The sequence below is a fragment of the Gorilla gorilla genome, chromosome 4 (assembly GCF_029281585.2).
Source record: "Gorilla gorilla gorilla isolate KB3781 chromosome 4, NHGRI_mGorGor1-v2.1_pri, whole genome shotgun sequence".
Lineage (NCBI taxonomy): Eukaryota > Metazoa > Chordata > Mammalia > Primates > Hominidae > Gorilla > Gorilla gorilla.
Window position 1 is genome coordinate 81,947,182 of NC_073228.2, and position 22,722 is coordinate 81,969,903.

Sequence of the window (22,722 nt, forward strand, 5' to 3'; positions counted from 1 at the left end):
GTACCCCGTTTTCCACTGAGTGACTGAATGGGTGAAAGGCAACTGGATTCCTACACTCTTGGTCTTTTCCAGGGAGTCTGTGTCTTGGTGTTTCTGCTGCTTCACTCTTTGTGGTCGACTTGTAGAAGCCCCTCTGCCCAGAGGACTTGATCCTGGGCAGGCAGCAGCAGGAACACACCATGCCTGGCGTGGGCAGAACCTGTGATCTTGAAAGAGTTGAGCCTCCACCACTTCTGAGAGAGGGCGGCAAGAGTGCTCTGGAGCCTGCCCTCCACAGAGCTTGGTGCTTTGAGACCTGGACAGTGCCCACCAGACAGAATCCACATAGTGTTTCCTCTCCTCCTTCCAGAACCGGATCTTCCTGAGTCCCTCAGTGGCTTTGACTGGTGAAGGCTGGCCAGGCCTGCTGGAGAGATCCGGGATGCAGAGCTGTTTAGTCTGGGAGGCAGGTCAGTCTCAGAGGATGGGTGGGTCAGGGCTGAACACAAGGAAAAAAGACGCCACACATGGAAGGAAATCACCACTATGGCATCATAACTGACCAACTACATTTTCCCAACCTTGGAGGGACAAGGTGGGAGTGGCAGGCTAGAAGGATAGGTCTTCAAACATCACTGTTGATGCAGAGCTCCCATAACAAGTTGGATTTCTGAGAAGCAGATTGGGAATTCCCAGTGGGAGAGAGGCAGATGAGAGCATCCAAGATAACGACTTCTTTCCCGGATGCTGGCCTTCCTGGAATGCTGGCCTTCCTGGAATGCTGGCAGAGGATCTCAGTTCTTAATAATTATTTTATTGGGTGGGGAAGTCTTTGGAAGCAGAAAATAAGCCAAAGAGGAACTTAATGTCATACCCCTTTCTCAAGGAAAGTTTTATCTACAACACATTTGGTCGATTCTTAGCTTCTGCTCCTGTCCTTTGGAAACGTAGCCTGGAGGGTGTCGGGATTTAATGGGCTCTAGCCCCCTGCCCCTCCCTTTAGAGTGAGGGGGTGGATTGGTGTTTGTGGGTTTTCTCTGTGAATCAGTTCTGAGAACACCAGAGAGCTTCTTTCAGGGTTCTGGACTTACAGCCAGGAGGCCCAATTCCTCCCAGTGACAAAGAGTCACTGAAGACAAGAGTCTTCAGGAAGGAGCCTCAGAGCCTGGGCAGGGCGGGGACTTCAAGGCTGCTGCCAGGTTTGGGTAGATGTGGGGAGAAGGAGCCAGACAGAGGCTGGGTGCTATTCAGGTTGCTCCAGCATCTGGCATTTGGGCACAAGACCTGTCCTTAGAAGGCTTGGGGCTGGCAGGTGCCTTGTGAGCCTGACACTGTTGGTGCAGGGAGACACCTGCATCATCTCACGCAGCAGCTTCCTCTGGAGTTTCAGTGTCCTGGGGGGGCAGCAGGGAGGGCTGTGGCCTGGTCTGTATTCAGGTGGATTTGGCACACAGGCCCAGGCTGGTCCTGCACATCCCCTGCTAGAGCGCAATCCCTACCCTCCTTTGTCCCCTTCGTGTCTGAGACCCTGATGGCGGGGGAAACCCAGAGATTCCTGTTGTGCATTGAGCTTGTTCTTGAGTTCCCATCTCTCTAGCTGGTTTGGAATCTTAAGTTTCTCCCCAGCAGGTGATTTGAAGTCCTTTGGGCTTCCAGCTTGCATGGGTTCCTCTGTGCTTGCCTGCTGCCCTCTGGGTCTGTAAGTGGTTAGCAGGAAGGTGCATGTGTGAGAACCCATGGTATGCCCGCTTAGGGCCAGGGCTGCAGAGGTTGCTCGCTACTCAGGGGCCTGCCCGGAGCCCTGGCCACATGTCCGGCCTCACATACCTGCAAGGGCCATTTCCCTGTAGATAGAGCAGTTGCCTGACACAGCCACCACCTCTCCCTTTTTCCCAGGCCTGCTGGAGAAGGATGGCCCTCCCTCCTGCCTTGTCCCTCAGGCCGCCTGAGGGTTTCGTTTTCTTGTGGCTGGCATGGCCTTTCAGGGTACTGTCCCCAAGCACTTTATGAATCATAATCGCAGCTCCAGCATGTCCGTTCACCCCCACTGCCAGCAGGCTCTTTACAGCTGCATTTTGTCTCCACACTCTTCTGTCTTTCTTCGCTTTCATCAGGCCCTCTTTGGCCCAGCAAAAAGTTGTAAGTGACTTAATACAGCTGGGTGGCCAGCCTGGGACAGACAGCCATTGGAGCCAAGCCTCTGGCATCAAATATAGTTCAAGGTCTCCCTTTGAGGCAGTGGTTCCCAGCCTTGGCTGAACATTAGAATCACTAGAGAAGCTTTTAAGAATTCCTATGCCCCAGCCCTACATCTGAGAATTTAAATCTGAGTCTCTCTCTGGGCATAGAACCTCTATTTTGAAATCTTCCCAGGTGATTACATTATTCAGCAGAAGTTTGGAACCATTGCTTTAAGCTCTAAAACCTTCCATTTTAAGCCAGCTGGCCTTTGTCTCTAGCCTCTAGAGAGGTCTGGGCCCCCTGAAGCTGCTTCTCCCTGCTGTAGATCCCTCAGGGGTGACCGGGAGGGTGCTGGGGGTGGGGCCGGGTGAATGTTATGGGCCTCACAGCTGCATTGCTTTCAGTCTCACTGCAGCAAACAGCAGCTTGTTTTCTCTAGATCTGCCTGGCAGGCCTTTGGGCAGAAAAGGCAGTTACACCATGTGGCATGGCAGCGCCCTCTCCCTCTCAGGCTCAGGCAGACTTGGAGACCAGGCAAGCTGGGACACAGGAAGCTCCATCTGAAGCCGCCAGTGGCAGCACTCCGCTCACCTGTGTGCTAGCACTGCCTCTTCTCCAGTGCAACTTCTCCTGCCGGCTGTGGTGCGCAGATTTCTGAAAGCGCTCAAACAGGCTGAAGGGCCCTTAGCCCCCTACTCTCCCTTTCCTTCTGTGTCCTCTCCTTACCCTCGCCACTTTGTTCCCCTCCCTTCTTATCCAAACATGCCTTGGAAAGGTCTCAAAAACTCATGCCGAAGGTATAAAATATTCAGTCAATATCTGTTCTGCCCACTGCTGAGCTCGTGGGTATATGGGGCACCGTTGCAGGTTCTTCTCTGAGAATTCACCAGAGGGACTTCCAGACAGTGGTGTAAAAGGGAGTGTGCACTTTTGCAGTAGAGTGGAGTCTGCAAGCCAAGAGGCCAGAGGAGCCATACATAGGCTCTGTGTGCAAGGGGAAGCAGTTCTCTCACACGAGTACTGACACTTTTGAGACCACCATGCCTGTGTACTGGGATTCAACAGTTAAGTAAATGGACGGCAGGTGGCAGGAGCCACTGTTGCACACAGTGACAAGGAACAGGCAGGCAAGGGAAGGAGGCTAGACTGATCCACGGAGGTACTAGTGTGTTTAGTTGATAGAGACTTTAATAAAGATACATAAGGATACAGAGAGAAGTGTTTATAGATATGTGGTATGCCCAGGTTATATACACCTCTATTTCCTTGTTCCATTAGCGGAGAGGGCCTAGAAGCTGTGAGACCCGCGAAACAATGAGCACACCTGCCATCCAGATCTTGATTTTTAATGGCACTTTCCAATAAAAGTAAACCAGGGCTTCTGGAGGAAATGATCAATTCTAGGGCTGGGGCAGGAAATATACCCTAAAGGTACATGAAGCACCTTGCAGTGCCAGGAAGTGCTTTGAGGCTGCACAGGTGCACATGCGGACGTGCGGATGGGGGTGTGTCAGGGGGACATGGGAGCCGGCTGAAAAGCTCCCAGTGTCCAAAGCTGGAACACTTTGAGCAACAAAATAAATACTGTAATGTTGGATTATGGTGTAGTGTGGATGTTTGTCCCCTCCAAACCTCACGTTGAAATGTGTTCCCCAGTGTTGGAGGTGGGGCCTAGTTGGGAGGCGTTTGGGTCATGAGGCAGATCCCTCATGAGTAGATCAGTGCCCTGCCCTAGGTGGGGGCAGCAAGTGGGTTCTTGCTCTGTTAGTTTCCTGGAGACCTGGTTGTTAAAAAGTGCCTGGCAGCTTCCTTCTCACTCCCGCCCTCCTCTCTGACCATGTGATCTCTGCACACACCAGCGCCCATTTGCCTTCCACCCTGAGTAGAGCAGCACAAGGCCCTCCCCAGATGAGATCCCCAATCTTGAACTTTCCAGCCATCCAGAATTGTGAGCCAAATAACCCTCTTTTTCTTTATAGATGACCCAGCTTCAGGTATTCCCTTATAGCAGCACAAAACAGACTAAGGCAAATTATAATCCAAGGTATAAAATCCACAAGTCCGTATTGGCATAAGGAAATCATTTAGTAAAGAAATAAATAAATGGGAGAGAAGAAACAGAATGTCCTGTGCAGAATTCCAGGTTATTTATGCAGTTACTCCTTACTTAAGGAGATGGCCATAGCTCCCCACTCCGTGTTGAGTGGTGACTTCCTTCCAGAGAGCACAGGGGTGGGGAGCAGCTCTGCAGCAGAGAAACTGACAGGCACGACCCCAGCCAGGCACTTAAGGTCATCATCAACAGTGATCAGTCGTGAAGCCTTGGAAGGATGGGAAGAGAAGGGGTATCACCTCTATGGTTGTCCTCCCTTAAACACATGACCACAGTCTAGTCATGAGAACAACGTCAGACAAACCCAAATTGAGGTGCAGTCTACAACACACCTGATCAGCACTCCTCAAAACCATCAAGGTCACCCAAAACACAGAAGGTCTGAGAAACTGTTGCAGCCAAAAGGAGCCTCAGGGGACAGGACACTTAATGTGATGTGGGGTCCTGAGTGGGATCTTGGAGCAGGAGGAGAACAGTAGATGCAAGCTGAGGCCACCTGAATCAAGTTGTGCTGAATTGAGGTGTGAGCTTTAGTTAATAACAGGTCAGTATTGGTTTATTCATTGTAGCAAATGCACTGCACTGATGTATTAATAACAGGGTAAACTGGGTGAGAGGTGTAGGAGAACTCTTCACACACTCTTGTCATCTTTTCTGTAAATGTGAATCTATTCTGAAATTAAAAGGTTATTTTAAAAGTTTTAAAAAAACCAAAAAAAAAAAAAAAAAACCTCTAGGCACAGTGTCTGTGGGAGAGCCCTGTTTCACAAGGAGTAGTACCAAAAAAAAAAAAAAAAAAAGTACCATAGAGACTCAAAGAGAGAGGAAGCCACTGTAGGCCAGGCTGCTAAGAAGGACCTGGAAAGCAGGTGCCAGTGGCCTTGCCCTTGAAGGACAGGGAAGACCAGCACCCTGGCCATGAAGGCCCCAGCAGGTGTCCTGAGGCAGGACCAGGGCCCCAGGTCATGAGAGGAAAGCTAGGAAGTGGGGGCTCAGCAGGGAGCCTCACCAGGGGCTTTCTCCCATCTCCCCTGCAGCCTGGGCACCTGCCTGCTGGCCTATGTGTCCAGGGGGGTCTCTGTTTTCTGCTTCTGCTGAGGAGGGAGACCTGGCAACGGGTGGCCCCTGAGAGACCATGCTGGGGAATAGCTGTGGAGAGTGAAGCCAGCGTCCTTCTTGGGACCGCATGTTCTGTTGTTGTAGGACTTGTTCAGACTCTTCTGCCTGTTAAACCGAGGCAGCAGGACCAAGTGGGAACTGCGGACTGACTCAGCTGTTACGGGTGGTACCAACAGCAGGCAGTCTCCTACCTTCCTGAGTGTGATGTCTGGTCAGACCTGTGCCCAGTCTCCCTCAAGTGGGCCGCCTTCCCCAGCACTGCCCACTCACTCTCTGTTCCCAGGAGGCCTTTCCCACCATATCTGCTGGCTTCTCACTGAGGCCCTTCCCTACATGCTACCCACTCTGGCATTTGTTTAGCTTGCCCGACTGCTTGGAAGGGCAACCGTCCAGGCCAGGTTTCATCAGTTCTGTTCATTGTCGCATGACAGTCGTCGGCACCACACAGAGCAGGTGTTGGGTAAATATTAATATTTACGAGGTGTGCGGGTGCTGTGGGCAGTGTGGTCCACCTTGGGCATGCTGCTGCGCTTTTCCAACTGGTGTCCCTGTGTATGCGATGGCAGTGATGCACCTCACACTTGCGGGACAGAACATGCCTGTGTGAAAGTCCTGGGTAACGGCGCTTTCTTATCTCCAGCTGAGCTCTGTCTCTGCCCTCCCACTCCTTGGGCCTAGCTCTCTCTGTCGGGATCTCCCAGGACAAGTCTCGAGCCTTGTGCCTGGGGCCGCCTTTAAGACATCTGAATCCTCCAAACCCGGCCTCCTTGCCCCTGCATCCCACAAGTGCCCATCTCACAGCGGCTATGTATGTCCTCTCTTCCCCCTGGATCATGAAGTCTGTGGCAGGCACCATGTCTTCCTCATCACTGTGACCCCAAGCCTGATGTCCAGTAGATGCCATGGAGTTAAAGGATTTGGGGGATGGTGGCCCTGCCCCGCAGCCCCAGCCCCTCCCCAGCTGCCCCTGTCCTCTGCACGTGGAACAGTCCTGGCTCCTGCCGTCTGCTCCTGCAGGGCTCACTCAGGACCATCATGTGCATGGTTCATCGCTCCCATGAACTGAGTTCCACTTACTCCCAGCCTCCTCCCCTCTGCCCCTTTAAGGGGAGCCCAGCTCTGCGGGAGGAGGACAGCCTCCTGAGGACAGGGCTGCAACTGGGCTGTGGGTTGGTGCCACTGGACAAAGGCGTTTCAGCGCAGCCGGTGGCATTGAGGGGGAGGGAGGGAGGATGAGGCGGCCCTCAGGCTGTGCCTGTACTGCGTTCCATCCCCACTGAGTAGCACGCGGGCCTTGGGAGAGGCTAGGCATTTCTGCTGGTGACACAGCCAACTCACTCTGTCCTTTCTCCCTGGCCACAGGAGGCCAGTGAGGCATCGTCAGCCCTGGGCTGTTTCCCAGCGGCCCTCCGAGCTCAGACAGCTGGGATGGAACTTGGGGTCTAACTAGCTCTCATGAGCTTTGGGAGCTGTCCACTTGGGGACTCCCCAGGGTTGGGGCTGGAACTGTTTCATGCCCTGGGGGGTGGCAACTTGAGGCTGCCCTTGCAGACGGCTCCTGGCCCTGTCCTGCAGTCTCTTCTTCCACTGATTGGTATCCCTGCCTGCCCTCCCCATCTGAGTCCATCACTAGTGGTATAGCTCTAAAGGGTCTGTTTTCTATGAAGACAGGGACAGAAATGCCAGAGAAAGGTAGCTGGGGTATAGGTCAGGTACAGAATTTTTGAAAAGAAATTTGCCAGTACCTGTTCTCACCCTGGCAACCACCATTCTACTCTATCAATTTGAGTACTTTGGGTGCCTCATGTAAGTGGAATCATACAGTATCTATCCTTTTGTGACTGGCTTATTGCACTTAGCATAGTGTTTTCAAGATTCATCCATAGTATAGCACATACCAGAATTTCATTCCTTTTTATGGCTGAATTATATGGCAGTGTATGTACATACTACATTTTGTTTATTCATCTATCTATTGGTGGACACTGGAGCTGCTTCCACCTGTTGGCTATTGTGAATAATGCTGCCATGGTACGTGGGTGTACAAGTATCTGTTCGAGTCCCTGTGTTCAGTTCCTCTGGGTATATACCTACAAGTGGAATTGCTGGATGAAACAGCAAATCTATAAAGTCCAGTTTAATTTTTTGAAGAAGCTCCATACTGCTTTCCAGAGTGGCTGCACCACAGTTCCAGTTACTCCATGACCTCACCAACACTGACAGTTTTCTGTTTTTTAACTTACCTCTACCCTAGTGAATGTGAACTAGCATCTCATTGTGGCTGATTTGATTTGCATTTTCTTTTCTTTTCTTTTCTTTTTTTTTTTTTTCCTTAAGAGACAGGGTCTCACTCTGTTGCCCAGACTGGAGTGCAGTGGTGCCATCACAGCTCACTGCAACCTCAAACTCCTGGGCTCAAGGGATCCTCCCTGCTCCCAAGTAACTGGGACTATAAGAGTACACCACCACATCTGGCTATTTATTTTTTAATTTTTATTTTTAGAGATGAGGTCTCACTATCTTGCCCAGGTTGGTCTCAAACTTCTGGCCCCAAGCAATCCTCCTGCTTTGGCCTTCTGAAGTGCTAGGTGACTTTCATTTTCTAATGACTAATGATGTCAGGCACCTTTTTATGTGTGTCTTGGCCGTTTGTATATCTTCTTTGGAGAAATGTATATTCACATCCTTTGTCTATTTTTAATTGTTTTTTGTTGTTGAGTTTTAGGAGCTGTTTATTCTAGATACTAATACTTTGTCAGATATATGATTTGCAAGTATTCCCTTCCCTTCCCTAGGTTGCCTTTTCACTCTCTTGGTCCTTAGATGTACAAAGATTTTTAATTTTGATGAAGTCTAGTTTATCTTTTTTTTTTTTTCTTTTGTTGCCTGTGCTTTTGGCGTCATATCCAAGAAATGGTTGCTAAATCCAGTGTTACGGGGCTTTTTTCCTTGGTCTTCTGTGCATTTTATAGCCTTTGTTCTTGCATTGAGGTATCTGCTCCATTTCAAGTTCATTGTTGCATATGGTGTAGTGTCACTCTTGGTTGGTGGATCCTGCTAGCTGACCATTGTGGTGGGTGAGGGGGATGAAAAGCTGTTCTTCCCCAGTTCCCATGCCTCTCCCACCTTCTTCCTATCTACCCCCCCGCCCAACAGTTTTAGGAGGAAGGTGGGCCTTAACTAGGTGAGGGCTCTCAAGGGAAGCTCCTCTGGCAGAGGGCCCTTGGCCATTTGGTGGGGGCCCTGGTATCTCGCTGCCCAGGCAGCGGCCGAAGCCAGCAGGCCAGCCTGGCACAGCAGGTGTGAGGAGGAACTTCCTGGTCTTGGCAGCAAGTGAAAAGGGTCCTTGTTTTCTTATTTTCTCTATTAAAAAAAAAGTAGTTTAGTGGTTCTAACTATGCCCCTGGGAAAGCCCTGAACGGGTCATTTCCTCAGCATCCCACAAAGTCACTTGTAGCAGAAGGCCCAGCCCACGCACTGCAGCACCAAGGCTGGGGTGAGGCCCACACTGCATTGTTGCTGCTGGCATTAGCAGATGCTGCACATCTTGGAGGCCCCATCCTGCTAATCCATGAATGCCTCAGAAAGCATGCACTGTCTCTGGGGCCAGAGCTGAATCTTAGAAGAGGGCCTACTTGGGATGGGAGCGGTAGCTCTGCATCTGCGGTGACACCCACTGTCACATTCCAGTAGAGGGAAGGAAAGGTAGGGCCTCGGGATTTTGGCCCTGACCGCATGGTTCCTGCTTCTTCTGTGATGGAGGCGGCATGCTGTGGTGGGCTAGGAGTTAGGAAGCCTGGGCCTGAGTTTCCACATCCAGACGTTAGGGAGAGGTGGGGTGTAGAGGGCCTTCCAGGCCTGGGTTGGCAGGGAGGCGAGCTCTTTCTCCTGATGGAGCCATGAAGGCCTGTTGAAAGGCCTGGCCTGCTTGCTGCTGAGCCTGTGGTTTCTCCCTGTTATCTGTGCAGTGTTCTGTTTTGTTTTGTTTGAAGTGTACAGGTCATTGTCTTTCAGGATATTCACATGGTTATACAACCACCAACACAATCTAATTTCAGAGCATTTTTCATCAACTCCCAAACAAACCCTGCATCCCTTAGCTGCCACCGCCACTCCTCCCCTCCTGCTTCCCATCTTTATCGATTGGCCTGTCCTGGACGTTTGATGTAAATGGAGTCATGCAGCATCATCTCACAACTTTACCATCTGCTGGTTGCAGCAGAGTCATTGGCCCAAGGCTGGGGTGGTGGCTTCAGACCAACACCATGGCCTTGGTGGCCTAGGTGCTGATCATGCAAAGGCCATTCCTCAGGAGCCTGCATCTCTTTCCAGACAGCTTCTCCACCTCACGCCCTGCAGAGCCTGCCACTGTCTGGTCTTTGCACACATGTCATCCTGTTAACCCTTAATGAATATGGGATTTTGGTTAAAATGATGGTTTCTATTTTATAAATAAAACGTATCTATTACATATATAAGTAAATCAAATATTTATAATTAAATCTATAATATAAATCTAGCAGGGTTGGCTTGTTCCGTCATTCAGAAATGTTTACTGAAGCACATATTGGAAGGTGCTGACCTAGGTGTATAGAGTAAATACAAGGAGTTTTATCAGGCACCTTGTGGCTTAGTATGCAGAGCAGTTGGGCAGACCTGTGGGTGGGCCATGGCCTCTGCACAGGGACTCCCTTCAGGGAGCACAGGACAATGATCCAGGAGGGGAGATGTGCCAGGCAGGCCTCTCCGGCAGGACAGTGATAAAGGAGGCTGCTCTGTGCAGCGGGTAACCGTGGGTCTCCCAGGCCAGCAAGTAGGTCCAGGAGGCAAGGTGGGGCAACTGGTGCAGGGAGCAGAGCTTGGGCTGGGAGCTGTTGGAGCAGTCGAGTTGTGGGTTGGCCTGGCCGGATCTATGTTCATGAAGAATGGTTCTGGGGCTGTTCCTGTTGAACCATTCTGAGGCTCCCAGCGCTGCTGTGCCTAGGAGGGTAGAACCCATGGGCCTCTTCACTGTGTACCAGGTGTTCCCAGCTGGCCACATCTAGCCAAGCCTCCCACGGAACTCCCAGAATCACAGGTCTGAGGCCTCCGTCCTGCCAGTCCCCAGTCTGTATTGGTGGGCAGTGGGAAAGGGCCTGCCCCGCATGCGTCTGCAGCTGGGGAGAGGGGTCAGAAATGTTTTGCAGGTAGTGTCTGGGGCCAGGTGCTGTCAGCCTGGGGCTCAGCAGAGGGGCAGACCCTGCTCTCCCCTGGAATGTGGCCTGGGAAACCAGCCTCTGGTGCTCCCCAGGGCCCCAAGGCAAGGGCCAGAGAGGCACAGGGAGAATCTGCACGGTACTCAGCTGCCTTTGGATTGACCGTTCGGCTTGGTCCATTGTTTTCAAGAGCCCTTATCAGCCATCTTAGCACAAGTAGATGGCCATGGTCTCTGAGTAGAGGATGTGCCCCCTCCCCTTGCAGAAGACGGTGGCCCATGATGCCCAGAGCTCCTCAGTCTGCTGAGCCCTGCCTCTCTGCCACAGGGTAGAAGACGGAACATGCCCGACACTGTCCTCCCTCCTTCCCAAGCATTCGAGGAAAGTTGTTGAACCCATCGTCTTCTGACCACCACCCTTGCCTGGTAGGAGAGTGGTGATGTGCACTGAGAAGCAGCAGGTGGCACGGGTGTGCCATCCCAAGCCTGAGCTCGAGTCCTGCTTCAGCTGTGCAGTATCATTTGTAGTCTTGTGACAGAAGGGGGTAGATTATCACCCCAAAGGGAAATCTCTAGGCCAAAACATTAGGCCACTTCTCATTCCCCTCCCCTAGCCCCTGGCAACCACTCCTCTGCTTTTTCTCTATGGGTTGGCCTTTTCTGAACATTTCACCAAGATGGAGTCACACAGTGTGTGTCCTTTTGTGACTGGCTTCATTCACTTAGCATGATGTTTCCAAGGTTTGCTCATGTTGGAGCATGTGTCAGGATTTCATTCTTTTTATGGCTGAATAAAATAATATTCCATTGTATGAATATTGCATTTTGTCTATCCATTTGTCCACTGATGGACATTTGGGCTGTTTCCACCTTTTGGCTATCGCAAATTATGCTGCTACGATATGATTTGTGTACATGTTCGAGTACCTGTCTTCTGTTCTTTTGGGTATATATCCAGTAATCAACTTGTTGGGTCATATGGAAACTGTAATTTTTTGAGGAACTACTAAAGTTTTCCACAATAGCTACACCATTTTACAATCAAAACGAGGCCTATATTTACTACCATTTTACATTAGGGAAACTGAGGCTCACAATTTGCGACTTGCCCAGAATCACAGAGCTAGTGAGTGCAGAGCTAGGACTTGACTCCAAGGGTAGGCTCTTCTTGGCTAGAGAGCTCTGAAAACAGATTGCTCAGAGTCTACCTTAGATCTCAGAACTTCTGCAGAGGGAAACAGCTGGGAGAGCAGTGGTTTGTGGCTCCAGCTCTCCCTCCTGTCCTGGGCTGATGGAAGCCCCATGAGCTGGTCTCCCTGGCCTGTGCTGTAGGTCCAGCCTAGGTAGCCCTGGCTGGCCAAAGCTGCCTAAGGTCCTGGGAGTCTCACGGGGGCTGTGTGGCTAGCCCAGGTCATGGGGTGGTCTCCCGGCCCTTCTTTCTGCAGCCAAACTACTTCTAGGAGCCTGATCTAACAAATCACAAGCCTCTCTTTTGAGGATGTGCTGGGGACCACCCCAAAAGCCATCGGGTGTAGAATGGGCATCCAACTCTTGGCCCGAAGTCCCTCTGGGGTTGCAGGACCCTCTCTGGGGTCTGCCAGGTTATAGCATGCAGGTTTCATGTGGGACACCTGAAGGGTGGGGAAGAGTGCAGAATCATGGCTCCCTTCCCAAGGAGGTGATAGGACCTGGAATCAGACCTGACACCTGAGGACAGGCATTGGGATGAGGGCTCAGCCCAGCCTAGGGGCTGTTCCATGCAGCCTCAGGAGGCTACAGTGTGGAGGATGATTGTGGAACTGCCCTTTGAACCATGAGGACTGTGGAGTACACCAGGACTGGCGGTGACGACTGGGAAGGGGGAAGGGAGTTCTGCCTGGTGGGTACCTGCTAGGCCCATTGTCAGTCCCTAGGCGTGGTTGGCCTAACACTTCTCTGAGTTGTGGCACAGAGGCCAGGCAGAGGCTTTGCTTACTCTGGGCCTGTATGGGATCACGACCCCTTTTCTGCGGCTCTTTCCAGTTTCCTCAGAGGACTTGGGCTTTGGGGATATCTGTCTGTGGAGAGTGCTGCTCCCTGGGGAGGTCTGCAGCCCCAGAGGGACTTTGGGCCAAGAGTTAAGTGCCCTTTCTACACTTGATGGCCTTTGGGGTAGTCACCAGCGCCTCCTCAAAAGAGGGGCTTGTGATTTGTTAGATCGGGCTCCTAGAAGCAGTTTGGCTGCAGCAAGAAGAGCCGGGAGACCACCTTTGACCTGAGCCAGCCACACAGCCCCCATGAGCCCTGCTCCTGTGTTGTGCCTCCCAGGATGTGGGTTCCGGGGGCGCCTAGGAACTCAGCTGGTGCTCCCTATGGGCTGTGTTCCTTCCTGAGAAAACTCTGGAGCCAACGTCCTGAATTCCAAAGAAAGGAGGGGCCTCTCCTTAGACCTGGCTCGAGCAGCCAGACCATGTCTGCAGCACAGCCCACCAGCCCAAGGGAGGAGGGAGGTGGTGTTCCTGCCTGGGCGCTGCCTAATCAGGCCATAGCTCAGTGAAGTGCCAGGCTGAAGGCAGGGGCCGTGCTGGGCGAGTCTCCACGTGGTCCAGGCTGGGTAGCCCTGCCTACAGTTTCTCTGATAAACTTAGGCATGACCTTGTGCAAACAATTGTTAAGTCCAGGGAGGAAAGATGCCAAGGAGAGAGGGGCAAGGGTGCCAGTCAGAGAGGACCAGACTTGTTCTGGGTGGCCCCACAGAGTGCCACGTCCCATAACCATTTGGAGCCCCAGCTTGTACATTTGAAAGTCAGAACAATGATGTGCCTGCCTCCTGAAGCTGTCATCAGTACCTGTAGCTACTCAGGGCCTGGCCACAGTGAGCACCCAGGAAGTGGTGAATACACTTCCTGCTTCTACTGCAAGGCAATTCCCTGTGTCCTCCCTGGAACGTGCCGAGCTGCCTGTCCCTGCCAGAGTGCAGATGAGCAAGGCGACCGCTCAACCCCAAAGTTTGCAGACAAAGCTTTTCATACTCCTTAAGTGGGTCACAGTGCATATGAAAAAATAATAAATACAGTGCACATGGTAGAAATACTGACTCACCGTTTTCCATTTCATGTGCATGTGTGCACTTGTGTGTGTGCTCATCATGGTGTGAATGTGGTGTTCCTTGTGGGCCTTGGTTGGATGAGTTTGTGAAACATGCTGTCTCAGGACCTCAGGTGTGGGGGGAAGTCGGGTTTCACCTTGAAATCCCCTTTCTGACCTTGAGATTTTGGGAGTAGTTCTTTGCCCTAGGGGAAAGCCTTTGTTTCTTGGGTCTCTGTTTTCTGGTCTGAATGAGGGATTGGGGGATAAAGGGAAGACTCTCACCCAGGTCTCACGTGCAACTGGTTCTGTAACAGCAGCTGCCTGGAAGGAAGGGCCTCCTGATGATAACGCCAAACAGCCTCTCACCATATTTCTGCTTACTTTCCTCTTGTTTCCCTCTGGCTCTTAGAGGCTTGCCTTCCCACACTCATGGGGTCAACAAGAAACAAAGGCCTGTTTTCCCAAAAGTGCTTCTGCTTGGGCCAGGGGTGTGGTGGAGAGTCCCCGGTTGGAGAGGCTGCTGTAGCAGTATTACCCTAACCCAGGAAGGTCACTCTGGCCTCTGACAAGATGCCCTGGCTGCAGTGCACAGAGCTTCCAGCCTCCCGTGGGCCTGTGGACAGAGGACAGGCAGGAGGAGCAGGGTGTGCTCATCTCTTTGGAGAGAAGCCTTAGTCCTGTGTCCTCCTGCCTAAACAATCTGCAGCCTGTAGCAACTCTGCCCCTTAGCTGGGGTAGGGTGGAGCCCAGAAGAGGACCAGAGGCTCCAGATAGCTGGAGGGCTATGTGGGGGCTGAACCCATAACTTGGTGACATAGCAGAGTCGATGGCCTACAGAGGGCCATCTCTTTTTTGGAAAATGTATCAAACAAAACTAGGTGAAGCGCAGCCTCCTAGGAAACCTGGATTCCTGGCCTCTGGAGGTATAGAATTAGGGCAGGGAGCTCATCAGAGTTGCTTTGCTGACAGCGTTAGAGCTGAGGCGTTCCTTCTGGCTGGATTTGGGTTACAGCCTAGATATTTGCCCTTACTCTCGCAGCACAAGATTCAGGCCTACCCAGACACAGATGGTTGTGTCCTGCCCCCTAGGCAGAGGCAGGGGAGGGGAGAGGTGCTGGCTGAGGGGCTCCCTGGAGCCATTGGTTGAGTGTGTTCAGTCTGGAAATGCTGCTGAGTGCAGAGCAGCAGGGGGACCAGCTCTGGAACCATAGTGCCTGGGTTTGAATCCTGACATGGCTGCTTCCTAGCATTGTGACCTTAAATCTAAATTACAGTTCTGCGTTGTTTAATGACAGGCACACATCCTGAGAAATGCATCCTTAGGCAGTTTGGTCCTTGTGTAAATATTCTAGAGTGCACTTACACAAAGTTAGACAGTACAGCTTACTGCACACCTAGGCTTTGTGGTAGAGCCTATTGCTCCGAAGCCATAAACCTGTACAGCATATACTGCAATATCACAAGCAGTTACAACACAGTGGCAAGTATTGATGTATCCAAACCTAGCAAAACATAGAGGGCACTGTTGACTAACATCGTTGTGCGGTGCATGACTGCACTTAGCTTCTTAGCAGTCTGCTTCCTTGTCTGCGGGATGGGAGTGACAGTAGTGCCTGCCTCATAGTGTGTTCGGAATGTTCAGTGAGAGGACACAGGGGAAGAGTTTGCAGCAGTGCGTGGTATTCAAGGGCATGGGCGCAAACATGAGCACCATTGTGCCCTGCGCCTGTGCTGGTGCTGTCGTTGTTGCTTCCCCCATCGGCAGCAGGGGAAGGGAGAACACTGCACTACTGAGACTTGGAGGGAGCTATTTTCTTTTTCTTTTTCTTTTTTAAGTTCAGGGGTGCAAGTGCAGGTTTGTCACATAGGTAAAGTTGTGTCATGGAAGTTTGTTGTACAGATTATTTCATCACCCAGATATTAAGCCTAATACCCATTAGTTACTTTTCCTGATCTTCTCCCTCTTCCCACCCTCCCCACTCTGAAAGGCCCCAGTGTGTGTTGTTTCTCTCCATGTGTCTATGTGTTCTCATCATTTAGCTCCCACTTACAAGTGAGAGCATGTGCTGTGTGGTTTTCTGTTCCTGTGTTCGTTTGCTAAAGATAGTGGCCTCCAGCTCCATCCATGTCCCTGCAAAGGGTATTATCTCATTCTTTTTTATGGCTACATAGTATTCCATGGTGTATATATATCATATTTTCTTTCTCTGGTCTGTATCATTGATGGGCATTCCGTGTCTTTGCTACTGTGAATAGTGCTACAGTGAACATACATATGCATGTGTCTTTATAATAGAAGGACTTATATTCCTTTGGGTATATACCCAGTAATGAGATTGCTGGATCAAATGGTATTTCTATCTTTAGGTCTTTGAGGAATTGCCACACTGTCTTCCACAATGGCTGAACTAATTTACACTCCCACCAACAGTGTATAAGTATAAGTGTTCCTTTCTCTCCACAATCGAAGGGAGCTATTTTTTGTTTTCATTTTGTTGTTTTTTTGTTTGTTTATTTGTTTTGTTTTGTTTTGTTTTTGAGATGGAATCTCGCTCCATCACCCAGGCTGGAGTGCAGTGGCGCAGTCTCAGCTCACTGCAAGCTCCGCCTCCCGGGTTCACGCCATTCTCCTGCCTCAGCCTCCCGAGTAGCTGGGACTATAGGCGACCGCCACCACGCCCAGCTAATTTTTTGTATTTTTAGTAGAGACAGGGTTTCACCGTGTTAGCCAGGATGGTCTCGATCTCCTGACCTCGTGATCCGCCCGTCTTGGCCTCCCAAAGTGCTGGGATTACAGGCATGAGCCACTGCGCCCGGCCAAAGGGAGCTATTTTATAGCAGGTCCTCAGTACGTACCTGGACCTGTCTTCCAAGAGTGCTGGTTAGAAGCAGTACATAAATACAATTTAAAAAGTTAGTCCCAAACCCTCACGCAGTGCTAGTGGGAATGTGAGATGGCACAGCCACTTTGGGAAATAGTCTGGCAGCTCCTCAGAGTTAAACATATAGTTTCCATATGACCCAGCACTTCTGCTCCTAGGTACACACCCAAGAGAAATGAGAGCACAGGAACACTGTACAGGAACGTGCACAGCAGCACTATACACAGTAGCCAAAAAATGGAAACAGTCCAAATGTCCATCAACAGATGAATGGATAAACAAAATGCGATATAGCCACACAATGGAACGTTATTCAGCTGTAAAAAGGATTGAAAGACTGACACATGCTGCAATGTGGAGGAACCTTGAAAATATGCTAAATCCTTGAAAATATGCTAAATGGAAGCCAGATTTTTCCATTTATGCAAGGTATCCAGAAGAGATGCATCCACAGAGGCAGGAAGCAGGTTAGCAGTTGTTGAGGTGGGGACAGGTGTCAAAGGGAAGTGACTGCGAATGGCTTTTCAGGGGGAGATGGAAATGTTTGCACTTGATTGCAGAACAGCTCTGTGAACATGATGCTAAAAGCCATTGAACTGTACACTTTAGGTAAATTGTATGTAAATTATATCTCAATAAAGCTGTTGTTAAAAAGAAAAGTTAGGCCAGGGGCAGTGGCTTCGCGCCTGTAATGCCAGCACTGTGGGAGGCTGAAGCAGGTGGATCAGTTGATGTCAGGAGTTCGAGACCAGCCTGGCCAACGTGGTGAAACCCTGTCTCTACTAAAAATACAAAAATTACTATAAGATACAAAAATATAATACTAAAAATACAAAAATTAGCTGGGTGTGGTAGCATGCACCTGTAGTCCCAGCTAGTTGGGAGGCTGAGACAGGAGAATCCCTTGAACCCAGGGGATGGAGGTTGCAGTGAGCTGAGATCACACCACTGCACTCCAGCCTGGGCAACAGAGCGAGACTTCATCTCAAAAAAAAAAAAAAAAAAGAAAGAAAAAGAAAACGAAAAGTTAATACCAGGATTAAATAAAAATGAGATCATCTGATTAAGAGCAGGAAGTTCTTTTTCCCTCCTCCATGGAAATAGATTGGGCTCTGGAGTTAAAATATTCCCTTCTTTGATAACGTATTTACCCCCATTTGCTCTCCTTTCTCTGTGTGTGATAGGGTTAGGTGATGCCCGCCTCACAGTAAGTAATATTGAAGAGGGCATAAAAGGGAGTGTAACTGTGAAATCTTGACACACAGGTAGTTAATGCATGCTAATTTCCTTCAGTCCTGGCTCAGCTTGGTATGTTTTTGCCTTTTATTAATGCTTCTGAAATCCTTTTTGGAAGGAGGTAGAACCCTCACTTTGCACATGAGGAAACTGAGGCCCAGAGAGGTGGAGAGGTGGAAGGCATTGCTTCATACTCATTTGGTGAGGCTGAGACACAACCACGTTCAGCAGCAGAGCAGGGGCTTTGTTCAGCTGGGGGCCAAGTGCCCAAACAATTACTGCGTAAGAGGGAAGAGTGGGCTTCAGGGACAGTGAGCAATTTGGTGACAGTGAACCCTGGAACAGTGGCCTCAAAGTGGGGTCTGTGCCTCCAGGGGGCCGGTGGATGATCCCTTGAGAAGAAAACTTTGGAATTTCTGTTGATATATTCCATCTAACATATGTCTCTGTGTGTGTGTGTGCACACACGCATGCACACTCATAATAGACTGGCACCATTGTATGGATACACAGCTCATCCAGGGCCTGTACTGTCAGCAGTTTGAGACCACGGTCCCAAGGACCAGGGTGGGAGTCAAAGACCAGAGAGGAAGGGCCACCTTAGGAAAGCCCCTCTGCCTCCACAGTGGTTCCTTCAGGATGGCTTCTGACACTCTAGTAACGAGTGCACTGGCCACTTTACCATTTCATGTCATCCAGTCCTCACTGTGGTCCATGGAGTTTCCTCAGCAAACAAGAGAGTCCACCTCAGAGAGACAAGATGCCTTGTCTAGGGAGGTGGAGGTGGGGTGCACTTTTGCATGGGGGTGTTGGGCTCAAGAGGGAAGTCAGAGCAACCCTTCATTTGCCCAGAGGGTTCAGACAGGCACCTGCACTATGCCAGGATGCCCAGGATGAGAATTTCTGTCAAACAGAGTAAAGGGGCTGGAGCTGGAGAGAGGAGATTAGGAAAGCCAGGACCCCCACCTTGGGCAGGAAGGCCCACCTGTCCTGTGGCTGTGGCCATAGCACTCAGTGTGGGTCTCCCCAACCAGAAGGTGGCAGGGGCTTGGATCCAGGCTTCCTGGACTAACATAAAGATGGGGTCTGAGTCTGCCTCCTCTACCCTCTCCTTCTCAAGAAACACCCACTGCTTGATTGCAGAGCAACCCTACCCATCTCCCTTTCCTGGCTCCTTCTCAAGGACCCTCTAAGAGTGTTTGGAAGAGACACCTGCGGGCCACTCCACTGAGGGAGAGCACTGAGCTGGGCTTGAATGTGGCTCCTCCTCGTGTCCCCCCAGGGTCAGTGCTGAGGCAGGATGCCAATGGTGTATGCTGAAAGGGTGAAGCCACTGAAGGAGGCTTCCCTGTGAGCCCAGCCTCCATTCCACCTGCTGTGCCACCTCCCTTCTGAGCTGGACCCACGGGGGATGGCTGAGTCCAGAGACCCCACAAGGAAAGGCTTCTTGGACCTGGACATTTAACCATGGAGAAAAGAGCCAGCAGCCATGTAGGCAAGGGCTCTGCAAAGCCAGCAGCCCTCGGGTCTGACTCCTGCAGGCAGGCATCAAGGGGTGTAGAAAGAGGTGGCAAGTAGGTCAGAGGAAGTAACAGGAAGATCACAGGAGCTTGAGGTGGAGGGGCAAGGAGGTTGCACCTAACCTGTGTCTGAAAGGAAGAAGGTCGGGGTGTGGAGAGTGGTTGGTCTGAGCTCAGCATGGGCACCAGACCCAGCATCCTGCTCTTCAGACCAAGCCCCCATTGACTGTCAGCAAGGAGCTGGAGGCTGGATGGCCTCTGGGTGGAAGGCAGGCCCAACTGAAGGCCACCCCTCAGATGGATCAGAAGCATCTTCTGCTTCTTCAAGAATGAGAACAAGGAAATGGTGGGCTGTTGGGGGTGCTCAGTGGAGAAGCCAGCAGCTGTCCATTAGTGGGGTGGAGTCAGTGTGGAGTGTGTTAAGGACAGGGGCACCCCTGGTGTGGTGGTAACCATGGCAACCCATCTGCTCTCCCAAAGCATCCTTACGTTGGGAGAGTAAGAAAGAGGCCAGAGGGTACAGGGCTAAACAAGTCATCTCCATAAAGGTCCTCTTGCCTAGCCCTTTGCCTCAGTAGGGATTTCTTAAAGGCATCCTTTCCTGCTTTTGGTTTTCTGTCCCTAATTTCAGTGTGTAACAGTTTTTGCTGTAAGAAAAAAAGTTACTGTTTGCCATGCCAGAGCTGGCGTGGCAGCCTTTGCTGGGCTCTGCTATGGCCCTGGGAAGGTGCCGTGGGCCAGGCTGCCGGGCGTGCTCCTTGGCCGCCTCTAAAGAAGGCACAGTGCACCCACCCCACAGCCTGCTCTCAAGGATGTGGCTTCTCTCTGGCCCCCTCCTTGCCTCTAAAAATAACCCTGCTATTTTGAAACTGCCTCCTCTGGAGCTTTTTCTTGCTTCTCTGTGGGATCAGCAGCCCTTCTGAGACCAGGATCTCGGCTGCCCCTGTCACCGCAGCTGTCCCCATCCTGTCCTCCCCTGCATATCCCCTCCAGTGCAAGTGGGATGTCGCTCTCCATGTAGGAGGGGTGTTTAGCTGGGTGTCCTCTGGAGAAGGCCAGGCCTGTCCCCGTCCTCCCTGGGATGGGCACAAAGGAAGAGGAGCTGGGGCTGGAATGAGGGAGAGCACTCCTAGAGGCCCCACAGGCTGGGAGGGTCAGGAATGGCCTGGGGCTGTGGGACGTCTGTGGCCCCATTGGCTGGCCTCTGGGTGACTCTCTGCCGCCTTCTTCCAGCCCACGACCCTTCCTCAGGGCACCATCAACATGAACCAGTGCACAGATGTGGTGGATGGGGAGGGCCGCACGGGCCAGAAGTTCTCCCTGTGTATTCTGACGCCTGAGAAGGAGCATTTCATCCGGGCGGAGACCAAGGAGATTGTCAGTGGGTGAGTATGCTGGCACTGTGGAACAAGGCACCACCACCTGCCACAGGGCCAACACCAGATGGGCCGCCTGCCCCTGTGGCAGTGTCGATGTTGTCTGCTTCCCCGTGTGCCTCTATTCTTGGGCTCTGTCTCTGTTCTCAACATCGCCATGTGCTGAGCACAGCAGAAATCAGGACATTCACCATTCCGCCTGCAGCCTCTGGGGCCCCTCTTTGCTCTGGCCACCTTACCCTCCTCGGGCCTCCCTACCTTTGCACTCACCACACCCCCAACTCACCTGCCCCTCCACCTGGAAGGGGATCAGTCCCTGAAGCACATGACCTGGGCACACCCTCCCCCAGTCTGGGGTGGCTGCTCCTCCTTCCAGGGCTGGTGCTGGGCTCCATCACCTATGAAAGTGCCAGGTTATCTGCTGTGTCCACGTGTGTCTCTGTCAGTGGTGGTGGGGGTGGGAGGTGTCTCAGTCATATCCCCAGCACCTCACACCCGGGCCACTCTGCTGCCACTGCACAGATTGGTTTCTGTGAGTGGAGAGAATGGCTAAGTGTCTCACTCATCCAGGTCCCCTGAGAGTGGCGAACTGGCTCAGGTTGAGAGAGCCTACAGTCCAGGGGCCTGAGCACAGTGCTGAGCCCAGGGCAGCATCTGCCTTCCCAGAGCTCCCAGTCTAGCAGGGAATTCTTTGCTACCCACATGGCCTGGGCCATGGTGAAAAGCCGTACATAGTCCGTGCAGGTGAACAGGCTCATTGGGCCTGACAGGAGCTCACAAACTGGATGTCCGAGAATCCCTGTCTTGCTTAAGGCTAGGAAGGAGGCACATGAGTCTAAGAAGCTCTGGGAGAAAGTAAACCTGGGGCTTGCTGGGCCAGGCTGACTGTAGCAGTACAGAGTAGAGGGAATCAGGAATACGAAGCCCTTGAGTTAGAACACACAGATGACTTGGAGCACCAGCCTTGCTTTAGCCTCTCAGCTGCAGCCTGGCCAAGCCTGGTGAGTGAGCACAGCTGGAAGTCCAGGGCCACATGGCAAGGCGTCCAGGAGCCAGTGCTGGGTCCCAGGGGTGCTCTCTGCGGGGGTGTGCTCTCCCCTAGAGTCCTCCCCTGGAGAGAGGCAGGTTTGCATTTCTGAGCACCTGGAGCCGAGCTGGAGGAGCACTTCTCTCTCCCGCAATCTTAATCCAGAACCATATGATCAAGAATGTCAAGGGCTTCTGAAGAACCCTCGTGGTACAGTTGAGGAGACCCAGGGCCTGGAGACGGGAGCCTGGCCAGGGGCACCTTCTGCTCACACCTGTTTCTGCTGTTGGCCGGGCAGGACACAGCCGAGGCTTCCTCTGTCCAGGTGGCTTCCCTAGGAAACCCTCACCCTTTCCACAGGAGCTGGGTCCCAGGGAGGGTGTGGGTAACAGGTGGGATGGATGGGAGTCCTGGGTCTCCAGGGCAAGCTGGGGAGTGTCTGGAGCAGGGTTGGTTCTAGGACCAGCACATAGAGGTATGTGTTGTACCATGTGGTATTAGGAGAGGGTGATGTTTAGCATTTGGACTGCCTCCAGCAGGCAGCTTAAGTCCTGCCAGAGGTCCTCACTATATCCCAAGCCCCTCTCCTGGGTCACTTCTCTGCTCTCTTCTGTTGCATATTCAGGCTTGCCATACCCATGCAGCTTGGGTAGACAAGATCGTTAATGGACCAAGGTACCGGGTGCACATGCCATCTGGGCCTCACGTGTGTGGTGGCTCAGTGGCGTATCCAAAGCCAGAATAAGCTGCCTGACGCTCTTCCCCTTCCCCTTGCCCTGGTTGTGGGCCACGTTAGTTCGTGTCCAACAGGCAGGTTCTCACGTGGCATAACCTCGTGATCCGCCCTCACCTTCCCACAAGCTGGGATGCTCAGCTGCGTGAGGGAGTCAGGCGTGGCCTGTGCACCCTGGGGACAAGTGCTTTTGCCGCCTCCTCCCATTCCTCTGTCTCCTGCCCTCGCTGACAGCCCCCTTCCTCTGCTCCCTCTCTTGCCTCCCTCTGTTACCCATTATAACTCCTCTTCCC

General features: G+C 51.9%; 1 protein-coding gene across 10 annotated transcripts in view; it reads left to right on the forward strand.

The window, feature by feature from the left end:
• The window catches only part of MPRIP (myosin phosphatase Rho interacting protein), a 145,723-nt gene that overhangs the window by 59,143 nt on the left and 63,858 nt on the right, over nt 1-22,722 (forward strand). For 9 of the 10 annotated variants that reach the window (XM_055385999.2, XM_055386001.2, XM_019027055.4 and 6 more), the window contains one exon: nt 20,527-20,678. In XM_055385999.2, the coding sequence (XP_055241974.1) occupies nt 20,527-20,678 (152 nt within the window). Of the gene's footprint in view, nt 1-10,888; nt 11,013-20,526; nt 20,679-22,722 lie in introns of those variants that run through there. The other variant, XM_055386002.2, reaches the window with a different exon arrangement.